This window comes from Typopeltis vanoorti, chromosome 8, assembly GCF_054136105.1.
Source record: "Typopeltis vanoorti isolate ZY-2024b chromosome 8, IOZ_Tvanoo_1.0, whole genome shotgun sequence".
Lineage (NCBI taxonomy): Eukaryota > Metazoa > Arthropoda > Arachnida > Uropygi > Thelyphonidae > Typopeltis > Typopeltis vanoorti.
In genome coordinates, this window is record NC_143556.1 from 20,148,936 (window position 1) to 20,167,475 (window position 18,540).

General features: G+C 33.8%; 1 protein-coding gene across 6 annotated transcripts in view; it reads left to right on the forward strand.

Moving 5' to 3' along the window:
• LOC150103803 (exonuclease mut-7 homolog) overlaps positions 1–18,540 on the forward strand; it is a 317,319-nt gene that overhangs the window by 180,968 nt on the left and 117,811 nt on the right. For all 6 annotated transcript variants that reach the window (XM_090396546.1, XM_090396545.1, XM_090396544.1 and 3 more), the window contains 3 exons: positions 4,928–5,040; positions 13,947–14,109; positions 17,103–17,275. In XM_090396546.1, the coding sequence (XP_090252672.1) occupies positions 4,928–5,040; positions 13,947–14,109; positions 17,103–17,275 (449 nt within the window). The remainder of the gene's footprint in view (positions 1–4,927; positions 5,041–13,946; positions 14,110–17,102; positions 17,276–18,540) is intronic.

Consider the following 18,540-nt stretch of genomic DNA (forward strand, 5'->3'; position numbering starts at 1 on the left):
AGTATACTTGAGAAACAGTTGAGAAGAATTGTGGAAGAAAAGCTTGGTGAAGAACAAGCTGGATTCAAACCAAATAGAGACTGTCAGGATCAGATCTTCACTTGATGACAAATAGTGGAGAAATCATGGGAATAAAACAAAGATCTGTATTTAAGTTTTGTCGATTTGGAAAAGGCATATGACAAGGTGCCAAGAGAAGCTATTCAATACACTACAGTTATATGGTGTCAATGGGGCATTATATCAAGCAATACTTAGTCTTTATTTCAGTTGTAAGTCAGCAGTTAGAATTGAAGTAAGTACGGGAAGATGGTTTAATGTTAAATCTGGTGTGAGACAAGGATGTACATTATCCCCTCTGTTATTCATTATCTATATGGATCACATTATGAAGGAAAGTGGTATTAAACATGATATCAAAATTGGAGATGTTAATGTCAGCTCTTTGCTTTATGTGGATGATGTTATACTTATAAATAAATAAGTATACAAAAATACAAATCTGCAAGATTCTCTGACTAAATTGAATAACTGTTGTAATAGATATGGTATGAAGGTCAGCATTAAAAAGACAAAGACAATGAAAATAGGCAGAATCATTGAAAATGTCAACTGTGTTGTGAATGGAGAACCTGTGGAACAAGTAAAACATTTCAGCTGCTTAGGCACGATTTTTAGTGAAGATGGTAAATTAAATATAGAAATAGACAATAGAATCAACAAAGTGGTATGGTAGGAAGTCAATTGAATAAATTCATATGGAATAAGAGAGAAATTAGTCGGAACACTAAATTAGATGTATACAAGACATTGTATATATCTAATTCAGTTTTAACTTATGGATGTGAGAGCTGGGTCAGAAGTAAAATTCTTGACCCAAGACTAGAGACCACAGATATGAGAGTCCTGAGAAAGATTAGTGTCATGAACAGATGGCATCAATGGCAATATCATATTAAAAACAAGGATATTAGGAAAGAACTTGACATTGTCAGCATCCAGGAATGTGTTAGCAGAGCTAATCTCAGGTGGTATGGCCACTTAAACAGAATGGGCAAGGAAAGATTAGCAAAACAAGTGTTCTCTGCCAGGTTGGCAGGAAAACGACCCAGAGGAAGACCAGGATATAGGTGGATTGATATGGTACAAAGTGCCTTAGACGATAGAAATATAAGATCTGAGAATGTTGGAGTCTTGACAAGTAACAGAGTGATTTGGAGGAAAATTGTAGATAGGAAGTTAGTAAGTAATGATGTCAATTTTTCATGTAGTACTATCATATCCTGTACACCCCTTGAGGGTACATGGCAGGAATTTGATGATGATGATAAACAATAGATAAAGATGTTCTAAAAGGAGTAGAGGCAGAGCAACTGTAAACAATATTCAAAAAGAAAGCAATTGAGAATCCATATCAGTGCTTGAGAATGAAGGAAATCATTCAAGCCTGAAATGTGAAATCATCTGGAATAGATAATGTGCTACCAGAAATGCTCAAATATGGAGGTGTAGAAGTTTTATGGTGGCTGCACTGCATAATTATTATGATTATTATTATCACTGCATAGGCACCTCAATGGAATCCTGAGACTCATCATAGTAGACTCAAACTATCATTCCAATATATATCATACCTCTCCTTGACACCATTAACAGACAAAGCACTCACAACTGATTCACCATTCCATTCCATTCATTCACCACTCTCCAGGTTGAAAAATCTAATCCTCATGGCCTTGCTAACCACTATTCTGCCTCCCCTCCCAGTGAGGTACTGAAATATTTCCTTTGTATTAATCCTATAAAATCTTTAAGTAACTTAAATGATTCTATCATACCCCCCCCCTTTTTTTTTTTTCAATCAATCAATTTTTGCAACCCATAAACCCTCAATCTATCCTCATATGGAGCATTCCACAGGGCACTTGGTCACTCACCTCTGAAGTGTCCCTCTCCACTACTTCCTCATCCCCAAAAAAACCAAGTGAACAGACTTGAGTAATACAGTTGTGGTTATATCAAGAGAAGCTGGCTCTGCAAGCTTTATAAAGTGGAATAATAGCTCCCTTATCTCTGCTTGTTAGTGTGTTCTTCAATAATCAAATATCCTGTGAGCGACCCTGCCACTTCAGCAATATGCCTCTTGGCATTTGTGTATAGATATAATTATAGTGTAGACATTATTTGAACATTGATTGGATAGTAATGAAATCTTATGAAAAGAATGAAGCCAAATTTATTGAGCTATTGCATGACAACTTCCTTCAGCAGCATGCGACTAAAGAAACTATGTCAGAGGGGAGTCAATAAAAGAAGTGACTGTTTTCTCTATAGTTAATAACAGTGATCATGTTGTACTGATCTGTCAAGTTGCTAAGCATATAAATATTTGATTTAGTTAAGGTTACTGAACTTCAAAGATGGAAATTCAGATGTCGAGAGGAATCGGTTGCTAGATTCAGCAGTTTATGGGAAATATTTAAAAAATACATCAGTATTTGAATATGTCCCTAAAGTTCAATGAATAAATAGAGTGTGAGTGAAATAATTTTATCAGGTAAGAGATTCTTAAGAAAAAGAGGATATAGAAGGAATACCAAACATGATGTCAGTTAAGAAAATTATAAGGTGCAAGCTAGAAGAGTTCCATCTGTTTTCTGGAAAGTAAAGTATGAAAAGAAGCTGGCTCTGCATGCTAAAGACAACACAAAAAAATTCTATCATTATGCTGCAAGTAAAAAATGAAGCATGTTAAAGAATAACTCTTGTCAGCATGGATGATATGTTAGTGTCATGAAGAGATTGTTCTACTAACAAGTGCCCATTTTGCTAAAAGCCATTAACCTGATTTATATATCATAGAACTCAACTACTACTACTGCACTACAAAACGTAACTCAAGTATATGAGAAGATTCCGCATGAGTGGAAAGAATGTGTGATAATCCCAATACACAAAGGTGGTGTAGTGACTGATGTGTCTTAACTCTAGAGAGCTACAAACTGATTGTATTACAAGAATTGCTATTTCAATTTCAACTTGCTGTAATATTGGTTCCAATTTAAATATCAATTCATTCCATTTATTTAACAAGACACAACCTGCTAGATTTAAAATTGAATCCAATTAATGAAAGAAGTAGAGCAATTTTAAAATGAAAAAAAAAAAAGTATTGTTGAAATCATTTGAACAGCGTATCCCTGTATGAATTCCCATTCTCTATTTTAATTTGATTAACCTAATCAGATTAAAATGGGAGAGTTGGGAGGGTAGCTTCCTCCACATATATCTGTTGTTGCATCATTCACCCATTTCTACCAGATTTGGCATGTGGTATTCCTAAATATCTCACGAGAGTCATTTTTTTGATTTTCATGAGAATTTTGCCCCATTCAGACTAAAATAAAGGAGAAGTACCTTCCTTTTCTGATTTACAAGCTGTATTTTACCATTTTCAGTGGAATTCAGAATATAGTAGCTTCTTGCATTGTAGTCATTTCTTACATTTGGCTAAAATATTCAGAGGCTGTTAAGCTTTCAGACTGGAATGAGGGAAATCATAATGATATACTGAAAGCACCACATGCTGCATTATTCAGTCACTTTTGAGCAGATTAGGAATATATTTGTTTGTTATATCTCTTAAAGTACACTTAAAGTTTCACTTAATTTGAACTAAAATAATCATATACATAATTTAAAAAAAAAAAGAAGTGACTAAGGCACTGGAACCAAAATTGGGCTGCAAAATTTTAGAACTACAGGATGCAATACTTTGTTGAAAATGTAAAATACTTTCTAAAATTTGACACAAAACAATGTGCAATATGAGTCAAGGAAAGTATTCTAAATAACAGCCAACTTCCATCTTTCTCAGAGCTTGATCACTTTTTTTTTTTTAAACATGTAAGATTGGTTTTTAATAAGATTTGTGTTTCTGTGGTTATTTAAGGATCTGCGAATTAGTAGGGTGTTCAGAAATTTTTTGTTCATGTCTATAAATAGCATGCATTTAAGGTTAACTGGTCCAAAGTATTAAGAGTTGGTACTAAGTATTTTAGTCATTTCAATATAATAATCAGTATTGGTTGACAGAAATTTTGATTGTTATACAGTCAGTAGTTGTTGTTTTTGTTTCAATAGAAGTTGTTGGCTAATTTCTGAATTGCCTGTCTTTCCTGACTCACTAATCATCAAAGTAGATGGTTAATAACAGGTGTCATCATGGGTGAATGTAAGGATTGAATGCTGGGTCAAAAGTCTTGGTTTCTATATTCTTTACAGGCAATGTGAAGGCTTCTTCTCTCAACTATATAACTATACTTGGGAGAAGTATTGCATAATTATTATTATTATTACATGACACCTCCAGGGAGTCCAAAGACTCATCGAGGGAGGGCTCCACAGCTCTCTGTCTCCACCACTCAGTCCACCAACTACAATGAAGTGCAGATACTTTCATCATCTACATCAACAGCATCTACTGCCAACCACCACTAGTATTTTTACAGACAATCACAAACATCCATGCTCACGGTGGGATTCGAACCCACAGCCCTTTGGCTGGAGAGTGGATGCACTAACCACTCGCCTGCAATGGTTGAATAGTTTTGACCATAATGCAATACCCTAAGTAATTACTTTGAAAAACTTGTTAAATGAGGCAGCCAGCAACAGAATAATGATGAACCATATGCAGAAGGAATGATTATATTTTACCACAAAAGTAGAAAATGCTGTTAGAAATCCAAACTGTTTTAGATTTTATTTTAGAAATTTTGTGGTCATCTGCAATCCCCTTTTTGGTGTGATATATGATTAAACTGAAAATATATAAGTTATCTGAATTTATTTCTAAAAAGAATATGTAAAATAAAATGGTACATGAAATACTGTAGTAATACCTCCTATTCCTATCTTTTTTAAGGATACAGCATAATATCTGACATACATATGTTAGAAAATTGCATTCCTGATGCAAAGGGCAAGTTAAGAAAAGAAATTCAAAATGTTCTGGATTTTAGTACATTTTTTGGACAAGTATGTATATCATTTTTTAGTGTATATCATATTATGTATATGATATGATCTGTGGTGCTTAATCTTTATCCTGATTTAATTAACTGCTTTAATTAATTCACTATTATTATTATAATTCTGACATTCCAATAGAGTCCTAGGATTCAACGCAGAAGACTCACACAATGTCTCTTATATCTCTTTAAGCTTGTTATTAGACAGCGTACTCGCATCTCTCTCTATATATATGTGTGTGTGTGTGTGTGTGTGTGTGTGTGTGTGTGTGTGTGTGTGTGTGTGTGTGTGTGTGTGTGTGTGTAGAGAGAGAGAGATATATATACATATATATATAAAATGATAAGCCTTTTTATGTTAAAGATACCAAGCAATTTTAAACCTGGTTTTACTCCATTTCCCAAGTAAGCAAACAGACAAATAAGTCAAGTTTGCACCTGCACATAGTGTGAGTCTAACTGACCCACAAGGTAGTGCAACTCGTGGTAAAGGTGGTATAAGCTCTGATCACTATTCTTAATATTTACCCTTAATGCAAAACCCATCTTCTTGAGGAGATGTATGATGCTATGCATTAAAGGCAAGGGACCACTACCCTTGTGGCCCCTTGCCTTTAATGGCATAAAATGCCATTGATATGACATAAAATTTAATGGCTTTTATGCCCTATGGCAAAAAAAGGCCACTGGCCTCTTCCTGAACAGAAGAGGATGGGCTGGCAGTTTGGGATTTAGCTGACCAAATTATATTCTTATTGGCTTAAACAAAAATTTCAAATCATGGTACAACATGACAGAATTTCATGCTGGCTGGGGCATTGCCCGGTTAAACAAGGACCCCCCCTCCCCTTTATTTTCGCCAGGGAACCAGGGGCAAACGGCGAAAAGTCAGCTACTGGAAAAAATCCTAAAAATTAGCCCAACTCAACTTTATCAGAGTTCAAGATCGGTACTATCAACATAAGAAGCCTGAGTGGCAAAGAAATGGAACTAGAGAAGGAATTGGATAAGTACCAGATCGACATAATAGGGGTGACTGAAACAAAAAAAGACAAAAACTGGTGAGATCTTTCTGAGCAATAAATACAAATATTTTTATTCAGGCAATGACAATCAAGGAAAAGAAGGAGTAGCAATAGTATTCAACACTAAATACGTGGCTAATCTTCTTGAATGGCGGCAGTCTCATGTAGAGTGATGTGGGCAAATATGAGAATTGGGAACTGGACAATGAGACTTATTTTTGCCTGTGGTCCCACAGAAGGTTCTACTAAGGTAGAAGTGGAGGAATTTTTTGAGGCTTTAGAGAAAGCAACTGACACAATGAAAAAGGAAAAGTTGTTCCTTGTTCGGGATCTAAATAGCAGAGTAGGAAATGATTGTCAGACGTACAAAAATATTTTGGGAAAATTTGGAAAAAAGAGCAACGCTAATAATAATGGCAAATACCTGTTGGATTTCTGCTTAGGACATAGACTGGTTATTGTTAACACAATGTTCCAACATAAAAATGTACACAGATTTACATGGAGAGAACAGACAAGGAATAAGAAGTCTCATTGACTATGTTATTGTTGATAGTGATGTTTTCCCACTGGTGCAGGACACTACAGTGTACACAGGATTTGAAAGTGGAAGTGATCACCATTTAGTCTTGAGCAGGATAAAATTGAATTTCTTACTGAAAAGAAGAATATGTAAGAAAGTTTTAAAGAGAATAAAAATTGAGCAACTCTAAGATGTGAACTGTAGACTGAAATACACAAATATTATTCATGAAAAAATGAAAGAGTTTGAGAGCAGGAACCATACCTTGGAGATTCGGTGGCAAGCCCTGAAGAACACACCCAGAGAGGCATGTGGTGAGGTTGTGTGCAAGGATAGAAAAATCAAAACTCCATGGTGGACACAGGAAGTTAAAGAGGCAGTAGAGGAAAAGAAGAAAGCATATCAAAAGTTCCTGGCAAATAAGTCAGCTTGTGCTCTTAGAGAATACAGAGATAAATGTAAGAAAGCTAAACACTGTGTAAAACTGGCTAAACAAAAGTCATGGGAGGACTTTAGCAAGAACATAGAAAATAAATATCAAGAAGGTGGCAAAATATACTGCGGGTTGTTGAAGAAGCTCAGAAATGGAGGAAAGAGTGCTGTAAAAGGAATTAGAGATGATAAAGGTGACATTTAAACAGGAGAAAAAGATATCCTTGAAGTATGGAGTAATTACTTTGAAAAACTGCTAAATGGAACAAGCAGCGATGATAGCACAGTGGTAAAAAAAAACACTGACCAGGCATGCAGTCAGGAATACATATCCATACTTGAAGTAGAAAAAGCCATCAAAACCTGAAATGTGGGAAGGCAGCAAGAGTAGATGATATTCGACCAGAAATGCCCGAGTATATGGCGGCATAAAATTCGTACAGTGGCTTCATTGCATAGTTCAGAAGGCAGGGTCAAAGTGTGAATTCCAGATGATTGTAGTAGTAGTACCCATATATAAAAATTTAAATAAAACTGAATGTGAGAATTTTAGAGGCATTTCATTACTGAGTGTTCCTGGTAAGATATAATATATGGAAGTATACTTGAGGAACGGTAGAGAAGGATGGTGGAAGAGAAGCTTGATGAAAAACAAGCTGGATTCAGACCAAATAGAGGCTGTCGGGATCAGATTTTCACTTTATGAGATAGTTTAGAAATCATGGGAATATAACAACGATCTGTATTTAAGTTTTGTCGATTTGGAAAAGGCATATGACAAGGTGCCAAGAGAGAAGCTATTCAAAACACTACAGTTATATGGTGTCAATGGGGGTATTATATCTAGCGATACTTAGTCTTTATTTGAGTTGTAAGTCATCAGTTAGAATTGAAGGAAGTACAGGAATATGGTTTAATGTTAAATCTGGTGTCAGATAAGGATGTACTTTATTCCCTCTCTTATTCATTATCTATAGATCACATTATGAAGGAAAGTGGTATTAAACCTGATATCAAAATTGGAGGTATTAATCTCAGTCTTTGCTTTATGCGGATGCTGGTATACTTCTAAATAAATCTGCTACAAGACTGCAAGATTCCCTGACTAAATTGAATAACTGTTGTAATAGATATGGTATGAAGATCAGCATTAAAAAGACAGAGATAATGAAAATAGGCAGAAACATTGAAAATATCAACTGCATTGTGAATGGAGAACTTACAGAACAATTTCAGCTACTTAGGCACGATTGTTAGTGAAGATGGTAAGTTATATATGGAGATAAACAACAGAATCAACAAAGCTGGTATGGTAGGAAGTCAACTGAATAAATTTGTATAGAATAAGAGAGAAATTAACCAAAACACTAAATTAGCTCTATACAAGACCGTGTTTAAACCAGTTTTAACTTTTGGATCTGAGAGCTGAGTTAAAAGTAAAACACTTGACTAAAGACTAGAGACTGCATATATGAGCATCCTGAGAAAGATTAGGGGCATGAAGAGATTGCATCAATGACAATATCATATTAAAAACGAGGATATTAGGAAAGAACTTGATATTGTCAGAATTAGCAGAGCTAATCTCAGGTGGTATGGTCACTTAACCCCTTAACATACAAAGTCTGTGACAAGTCTTTTGTTTATTGCACCAAAAGTGATTTTGAATTTTGGTTTCACATATAAATACAACCGAATATAGACGCTAGACAATCTTGTGTCTATTTCCTTTCAAACGAGAAAAGTTGCCAACGGTGTGTATCTGCTATTTCATTTGTGTTTGCAGAAATTCATGATTATTTTTCAAATAATGATGAATTTGATCCATCAATTCATCCTCACCCAAAAAATTGGCAAAAAAACGACTGCTTTCTGATTTTTAATTGGTACGTTAAGCAGAATGGGAGAGGAAAGATTAGCAAAACAAGTGTTCTCTGCCAGGTTGGCAGGAAAAAGACCCAGAGGAAGACCAGATATAGGTGGATTGATACAGTAAAAAGTGCCTCAGAAGACAGAAATATAAGACCTGATAATATTGGAGTCTTGACATTTAACAGACTCATTTGGAGGAAAATTGTAGATAGGAAGTTAGTAATGATGTAATATTTTCATGTAGTGCTATCGTATCCTGTACACCCCTTGAGGGTATATATCAGGAATTTGATGATGATGATGAGTTTTGAGCAGAATAAAATTGACTATCATATTGAAAAATATAATATGTAAGAAACTTTTAAAAGGAATTAAAGTTGAACAGCTTTTAGAGGTGAACTATATAAGCATTCAAATATGATTGGAAGGGAAATGATGGGATTCTAGAACAATAATGAGACTTTGGAGATTCAGTTGCAGACTAAATAAAATTTTGGTTCATCTATCCAAAGAGGCATTTCATGAAGTTGCTGCAAGGATGGAAAAATCAAATTTCCATGGTGGATGCAAGATGTGAAAGAGGCAGTATAGGGAAAAGAAGTAAGCATATCAAAAATTCCTAGCCAGCAGGTTGACAGATGCCCGAAGAGAATACAGAGAAAAATGTAAAAAAAGCAATGCAGTGTATAAAATTGGCTAAACAAAAGCTATGGGAAGACTGGTAAGAACATAGAGAATAAATATCAGAAAGCTGGAAAAATATTCTTGAGGCTATTGAAAAAAATCTTAGAAATGAAAGTAGGGGTGCTGTAAAAGGAATCAATGACGATGATGACATGAAAACTGATGATAAAGATATCCTAGATGCTTAGAGTAATTATTATAAAAGACTGTTAAATGAAACAAGAAGTCATGCTAGCAGTAGTAGAAAATTGAAAGTTTGTTGATAGTTTTTCCACTTGGTTATACTATAAATTAAAGATGCCAAGAAATTATATTCTTGGTTTATTATACTGTAAATTAAAGATGCCAAATAAAGCAAGAATATAATTTCATGACATCTTTAATTTACAGTATAACCAAGTGGAAAAACTTTCAGCATCTATCTCTAATCCAGATTATTTTAGTAATAAGGTGTGATACCTTTTGGCTACTTGTATATGGAAATATGACTTCTGCATTACTTCGACCTTGGTATCACTTCAGGGTCTGGCTCCCACTGATGAGACTTCAGTTAAGGTCAAAACTGGTCTGGGGTAAAGACCCTTCCCATAATGCATAGCATTGTACATGTCCGAAAGGATATGATGTGCTTTGCATATGAGATACTAAGGCAAGTGATGTGAGTTGCCCAGTCCTGAAGTTACTTCAGGTTCAAACTTTGCTTATAGTTGGATAAAGGATTAAAGGAAGAATATAATTTCTTGGCATCTTTAATTTAGTGTAGAAGATATTTACAAAGGAATGCAATCAATGGTACATATCAATACTTGAGGTTAGAAAAAGTCATTAAAATCCTGAAATGTGTGAAGGCAACTGGAGTAGATGATATTTGACCAAAAATGATCAAGTATGGAGGTATAAAAGTTTTACGCTGCACTGCATAATTCAGAATGTAGAATCCAGATGATTGGAGTGGAGCTCTCATAATGTCCATCTGTAAAAATAGAAATAAAACAGCGAGAATTACACTGCGGTTTCCCTACTGAATGTTTCAAGTAACACATATGTAAGCATTCTTGTGAAGGGGCTAAGAAAAATTGTCAAAGAGAAACTTGGAGATGAAATAATGGAATATAACAAGGATCCATATTAAAGTTATGTAGATCTGGAAAATTATTATGACAGTATGAATTGGACATTGTACCAAGCAATATGCAGTCTATGTGAACTTATAAGTCAGCATTTAGAATTAAATGATACTTTAATTCTAAATTACAAGTACAGGAAGATGGTTTGATGCAAGGATGCACACTATCTCGACTTTATTCACATATATGAATCACAGTCTTAAGGAAAGTGGCATTAGGCCTGATAACAAAATTGGAGATATTCAACTTAGCTGTTTACTTAATGCAGATGATGTTATACTTTTAAATAAATCCAGTACAACTTTGCTTTCCTTAAGTGAATTGAATAACTGCTGTAATAAATTTGGCATGAAATTAAATTCAGCGATTAAACAACCAGAAAGTACGAAAAATAGGCCTGAAAATTTCAACTGCACTCTGAATGGAGAACCTGTAAAACAACTAAAACATTTCTACTATTTAAGCACAATTTTTAGTAAAGATATGGAAATAGACAACAGAAGTAGCAAAATTAGTATATATATGTAATAAGAGAGAAATTCTTTAAAACAGTAAACTAGCAGCATGCAAGACAGTTTTGAAGCCAGTTTTAATGTATGAATCTGAGAGCTGGATTAGAGGGGAAAATTTGATCAAAGACTGGATATTACAGATATGAGAGTTCTGAGAAAAATTAGGATAGTGAACAGATGGCATCAATGGAATCATTAAAAGTGAAGATATTAGGATGGAACTTGACATTGCTGTTAGTATCGACTTAGTATGATTAGAGCTAATCAGGTGGTGTGATCACTTCAAAACAGAATGGGAGAGGACAGATTAGCAAACAGGTGTTTCATGACAGGAAAAAAAGACAGAGGAAGACCAAGATGTAGGTGGACTGATGCCTCAGAAGACTGGAATGTAAGAGCTGACAATATTGGGAGCCCTAGCAGATAACAAACTAATTTGGAGGAAAATTGTCAATAGAAAGTTAAACTTTTCATGTAGTACTTTCATAGTGTCCTGTATATCCCTTTGAGGAAACATATCAGCAATTTGATGATGATGAACTGTCATAGGCAAAAGCACAGAGCCGATCCACATTGATATGCAGTGAATAACAAAAAATATCAGGCCTAATTAAATGCCTCAGAAATGTGAAGAGCAACAGCCTGAGTTTATTTTCTCCATATCTAGAGTGCAGAATCCATATTGTCAACCACTTATGAATAAGTAAGCCTCTGGATAGTGAACAAGTTGGCTATTGATTTTCTCTGTAGTTTTAAACAGGTTTGATTATATAGGAGAGAAAGAGATTTCTGAAAGTCAGTTGTGATATGCCTATTTCTTTACTTTTCTTCAAATATTATTGGAGAAAAAAGTGAAACAGTTTGGAAACAAAGAAAATCATACCTTAGAGAACTCGATTAAAAATCTGAAGAAAATATTGATTGAATTCACTAGTGAATAGTGTAATGAAATTGTCCATAAGGATAGAAAGATCAGAACTAATTTTAAGAAGTTAGGAGCAATTCTGGAAAAGATATCATATTGAAAGTATTCCTAGCAAATAGTCATGTGCTCTGGAGAATATAGAGAAAAATTCAAGAATGCCAAGTCATTTTTAAAAGTGGCTAAGTGAAGTCATGTAGGAGACAATTTTCATGAAAATGGTACCTTGGTTGGTTTGCCATGGGCCATGCATAGTAAATCTTGTAATCACCTACCTTCTTTAACATAGTATAATAAACTCTTTTCTATCATAGTATAATAGACAATGTTTAGTAGAATGGAATCAACTTTTATGTTATTCTAAGTGCTTGGTTATTTTTCTACTGTCTTTTTTATGTAAATTTAAACCACAAAATTTCTATAGTTGCAATTTTCTTCAATAACTTGTTAAGCAAGTCATCCAGACTTCTCAAGAGAAATTCAATTGGAGAATGTATTAGAAATATATAACAAAAGAAAGTTCTTATGAAGATCATTTCAGATAGATCTAAAATTATCTGCATGCCTACCTAGTCCATTAAAAACCAAGACTTAATGCTCACTCACTTGAATTGCTCTTAAAGCAGTTAAACTTTCAATAAAGATGTGAAAGCTATTATGTCAACTAGATAAACAATGATGCAGTTATTTGAATGTGAAGCCCAGTTCTAGTTGTACAAAAAGTTGCTCTTTATATTTAAAGCCTTTTTAGTCTGAATGCTGAAGTGGTTTAATGTTTTTTGGGATGAAAGTTCTTCATTATCTAAAGTTTTTCTCTTGTTATTAGTCTAAAGGAGAGTGAAAAAGCAATCTTGTATCATTATTAGTTATGACAATCCTAACTGATGACTAGAACATGAAGAATCTCAGATGGTAAAAATTCATAAAGTGTACTGCAGTTTACATTGTAACCACCAAAACAAAAAGTGTAAATTGCAAAGTATGTAACAGACACAGCCTTTCTTTATGATCTTTATTTACATAAAGGATTTGTTTAATGGTTAATTTTTGAAATTTTAATAGAGCTCTTGATCACTTATTCTGTTTCCTGAAACTTCATATATGTCTTCAGTTCCAGATTCTATTTGTAGGAAACATTATGGAGTTATAAATTCCTTAAACTTCATAGGTATAGCCTGTTGTTCAGTTTTATCATCACGTGCCATGTTTAGTAAATTTTCCAAATTGGATAACTAGTTAATCTGAATGGTGCATGCACAAACTGTACAAAAGAAAAGTTTGTATAACTCATTGTACAGAAGAAACGTTTGTACAACTGATTGTACAAAAAAAAAAAAAGAAAGAAATGTCGTGTAATGTCACGATTTTTCAAATAAATTTTGTAAATCAGAATATGATTGCAGGCCTGTTCGGTTGAGTGGTTATCATATCCACTTTCTGACCAACAGGCTGCAGTTTCAAATCCCACCATGGGCAGGATATTTGTGACTGTCTTTAAGTGAGAGATGAATTTCATTGCCCAGCATTCAGAGAACCACACAGTTATTGGAGATCTGAAGTAGCTTGAAAAAGTTCCATGTTTGGCCTCTAGAGAAAGGTTTCCAGATTTTGTAAAAAATAAATTAAAAAATTCAAAACTGATTTTTGGAAAAATAAAAATCCTTAGTCAGTCCATGGTACAAATGTTATATAGATTTGCATGTAACCTATCGTGGGTGGGGACTACATAAAAAAAAAATTCGCATTAAGTTTGTATGAGATGATTTGTCACAATGATTCTTAGTAAATGAAAAATAACATTATACTATCTTTTAAGTTGCAGAAATGGCACCCAGAAATATTAGATCCATCTTATAACTATAGCGTGAAAGGACTTGGCCAGCTTGCAAAGATTATGCTAGGATATCCTCTAAATAAAAGTGAGCAGTTTTCTGATTGGGAACGGAGACCACTTAGAGATTCCCAGATTAATTATGCAGGTAATTTGTACATTTCTCGCCAAATCACAATTTCATATATGAATTTATACAAAATTAGTCAAACAGAGGTTTCATATAAAAGTTGCATTTCATTTTATAGAATAGTGAAAAATCGATACTTAGCCTAACTTTCTCGTTGTGTAGGCTTCTTTGGAGAAAGGACATATTAGAATCACTATTTTCCAGTATTAAACCATAATAAAGAAGTCAAAAAGAAACTGTTTTAATTCAAAAAATTTGTTTAAAAAAAAAAAAAAAAAAGTTTCACTTCATCAGGAAATATAGTATAAAATAGTCTAGATTCTTTGCTAGAAATGTTAACTGTTATTACTTAGCTTGGTTTTTTTAATTTATTCATGCTATTTCCTGATAAAGTGAAACAAAGTTTTTTCATGAAACTAGTCAAATTAAAATATCATTTCTTTACTACTTTGTGTGTGTTTTATACTGGAAAATAGTGAATCTAATATTAGCCTAACTTTATCGTAAAATACACTGTGGTGCTTTGTCTATTTTCATATTGAAATGAATAAAATAAATAAATTATTATTATTTCTCGGGCAACTCCATTCTGTTAAAGACTCTACAAAAACAATGGTTATGGTGGGAGACCCACAATTACCATTGTTCACCAGTACCGCTCCTTAAACTCATTCACTGAACACTCACAAACATCCCTGTCAATCCATTCCACTCATTCACCACTCTCCAAGCAAAAAAAATCTACTCCTAACACCCTTCTAAGCACACTGTTATACAATTTACTGGGCTACCACATGTTCTCTCCCTTTCTGCTATGTATTGGGATAAAAGTCTTTGAAATCCTGTAGAACCATTTTATTAACTTATATTTCTATTATGTTCCCTTTTTTACACCTATCAGCTGGTTTTTGAAGCTCACAGACCTTCAGTCTGTTCCAGGAATCATTCCATAAACTCATCATAATCTTGGTCACTCATCTCTGGATCCACTCCACTACCATTCCTTCATCCAAATGAAATCCAGGTGACCAGATCTACATGCAGTAGTCTAGATGTGGCCTTATAAAGGAAAATAATAACCTCTTTATCTCTGCCTGTCAGTGTGTCCTTCAACATCTAATCTGATGTTTTGGTCACTTTTGCAATATACCCTCCAAACTTCAACTCCCTGTCCACAATCACTCCCAAATCCATAGCCTTGTTAATTTCCTGCAGTTCATTTTCATCAATATAAGACACAGCTTGCGGTGTCTTCTTTCCTAAATGTATTGCCTCCCATTTGGCTACATTAAACTGATATCCATTTACCTTTACCTATACTGCCAGATTTAAATCATCCTGCAGGATCTCTACATCATTTTCACTTTTTCCGTCTTTGGATCAACTCTCCAAATTATCATACAGAGATAAAGAGCTTTTCCCTCCCAGAAACTTGGTTTTTTTTTTGTCCCTTAGAATAGGCAAATCGGCCATTAGAACATGTGCAATAACATACATAATACACTGGCATCATAGCCTGAGTTGCTTCGGCCATAAATCTAAATAAACCAAACCAGCTTTATATCTGTTTCCATTTGCTCCACTCTATGCAACATGTTGATATCTTTGCAAAGTCCAGGAGTATCACTTGAATCGTAATTTCCTTTATCCAACACAGTTGTTACTTTATTATAAAAAAGTAAGCAAACTACTAAAGCATTATTACTCTTTTTAAAAGGATGGTGCCCCTATATCACTGATGTACAAATTAAACACAGAACCAAGTACTGATCCCTGCAGCACTCCACTAGTCATCTGCCTTCTCCTGGACTGAACTCTCCCACACACCACCACTCTTTATATCTGTCTGTCAGCTATCTTATCCAAATCACCAGCTTAATATCCATTTTTATTTGCTCCAATCTGTGCAATAGAATTCTTATTGATGTCTTTGAAAGTCCAGCAGTATCACTGAGTAGCCATTTCCTTTATCAAACTCAACTTTTACTTTATTATAAAAAGTAAGCAAATTACTATGGCATGATTACCCTTTATAAAAGCATGTTATCCCTTATTAAGTATCATATTCCTGTCCACCCACCTCTGAATTCTGTCTTTTACTAACTTTTCCAATACCTTATCTACTGCTCCTGAGATATTGATTGACATATAATTTGCTACTTCTGTCTTGGAGCTTCCTTTATGCAATGAAACTATTATTTTGTCTTCTTAATGGAAAGATTTCACTGAATGATCTCAGCATTATATAGCTAGTACCTTCTGTTTTCACTAAGTATATAAGGTTTTGCAAAAGAATTAAGAGTATTGGACATGTAAATATTTATTGTAAAGAAAACTAAGATACGCAATAACAAACATTATAAATGACAACTTAAAATATGATGGTTGTCAGCTCCTTGTTGTGGCTGCTGTTCTCTCTCAATTTATCTTTTATTCTTGTAGTGAAGTCACTCTACTTTATTTTTTACATAATACCATAGAAAAAATTCTAACATTGTAATTCACTACTTCTGGCTGTGGAGAGCTATGATTGTGAATGAGTCGCTGCACAGATTGTGTAGGAGGAATGGTGCGGAGTTTGTAGATGATGACAATTTTTATTATCTTTTGTAGTAATGTAAATAATTCTTAAATAGATCATTAAACATCAAAGAAATGACCTTTCATAACAATTACGTCATGAGCCATTACGAATAAATCACGTTAACGAGACACGCACATTGTCATGCACAATACCAATTTTTTGTATGAATTAGAACCATCAGTTATAACCTAGTCTGTAACCTTCATTTTAGCTTACTAGTTTGTATTCCCTGCGGATGCCAATAGAAACAGATTGGCGAAACATGTAGGAGGATAAAATAAAGCTACTTGATAAAGATTATATAAAAAGTGTAATAGTCTTATGAATAATTGTCAAGAAAAAATTCAATGTAAATAATTCTTGTTTGAAATTTTATTGAGAAAATCATACCAACTGTAATTTTTCTTAATAAACCATTTTTTTCTAGCTTTAGATGCCTTCTGTTTGCTTATGTTGTATGAAACACTCTATACAAAGGCACAGAATAATAATTTGCAGTTAGATGACATAATTCAGAAGGCTATTAAAGATGGAAAGAAACAAAAACCTTCAAAATCTGCTCGTAAGAAAATTAAAAACGAGTTAACAAAACATGCCATGGTAAATATTTTTCTTTAACCAAATTGTTTTTTTTTTCATGATCACTGTTTAATTATCACTTTAAGATTAATTCTTTAATTTTTACTAACTGTGCTACCCTATTAGACTCTAGAAAACAAAGTAAGCACTTAATTATAATTTTAAAAGACAATGTGTTGGAGCAATGGTTTTCAACTGTTTTTTGCATTTATTTGTTCACATGGAAATCATTCTGGGACTCTTGTAGGATGGATTTTATTCCAATTTGATATTTGAAATCCTTACAGAAATTTGTACTGCTGGTATTTTTGCTGAGAATTCTATTGACTACTTTTTTATGAAAGTTATTTAATAACATTTCATTTCTAGCATCTCTTCATTTGAACAGATACTTTTTTTAAAGTTCTACTGACAACCTAGTTTTTGTGTTGGTCACAATAGGAATCAATGTATGTGTTGGTTTTCAGTAGACAGAACCTGAGGGTATGCTTTTGTGATGTATATCCAGAAAAGAAAGTGTGTTTTGTTATACAGTTTCAGCAATTAGTTGAGGAAGATGTCCAGAGTTTGATGCCCATAGGCCATTTACCGTATTTTCCGGTGTATAAGACGCTCCTATGTATAAGACACACCCAAGAAATTTAATACAATTTTCTGGAAAAAACCTAAAAAAAACTTTTTCTGTAGGCGGAGGTCCAAAATGTCTTTCAGCTTCCCTATTCCCATGTTCTTCCGCATATTTTATTACCTGCAATTTGTAACTTGAAGTATATGAATGTCGCCTGTTTTTTTCCATCACTAAAATCTACGGGGAAATATCAAACTGAACACAAAATATCTCAACACGTCAATCAACTCAATACTGATAAACATTGGTAACTGATTACTCGGATAAGATATTATGAAACTTGAATAGGGACTCCCCATTCTTAGCCAATGACACACTAGAAGTCATGTGAAGGTCACGCATCAATTTGATTGCACCATTAACCGCCTACAAAGATCTTGGAACATAAAAGGGAGTGCGTATGACTTTGAAAATAGGAAACAAACTTTACCTTCATTATATAAGATGCACCCCATTTTTAAGGTAAAAAAGTGCGTCTTATACACCGGAAAATACGGTATATCAAGATGTCATTAGTATATCTGAGCAAAACTGGATTTTTGGAGGACATAATCTGAAGCATATTGTTCAGAAGTAGAAAGTTTTTTAACTTGGGTATATTATGTATTCAAGATACCAAGTAATTTTATATAAACTTGGTTTTTAATCCTATTTCCCA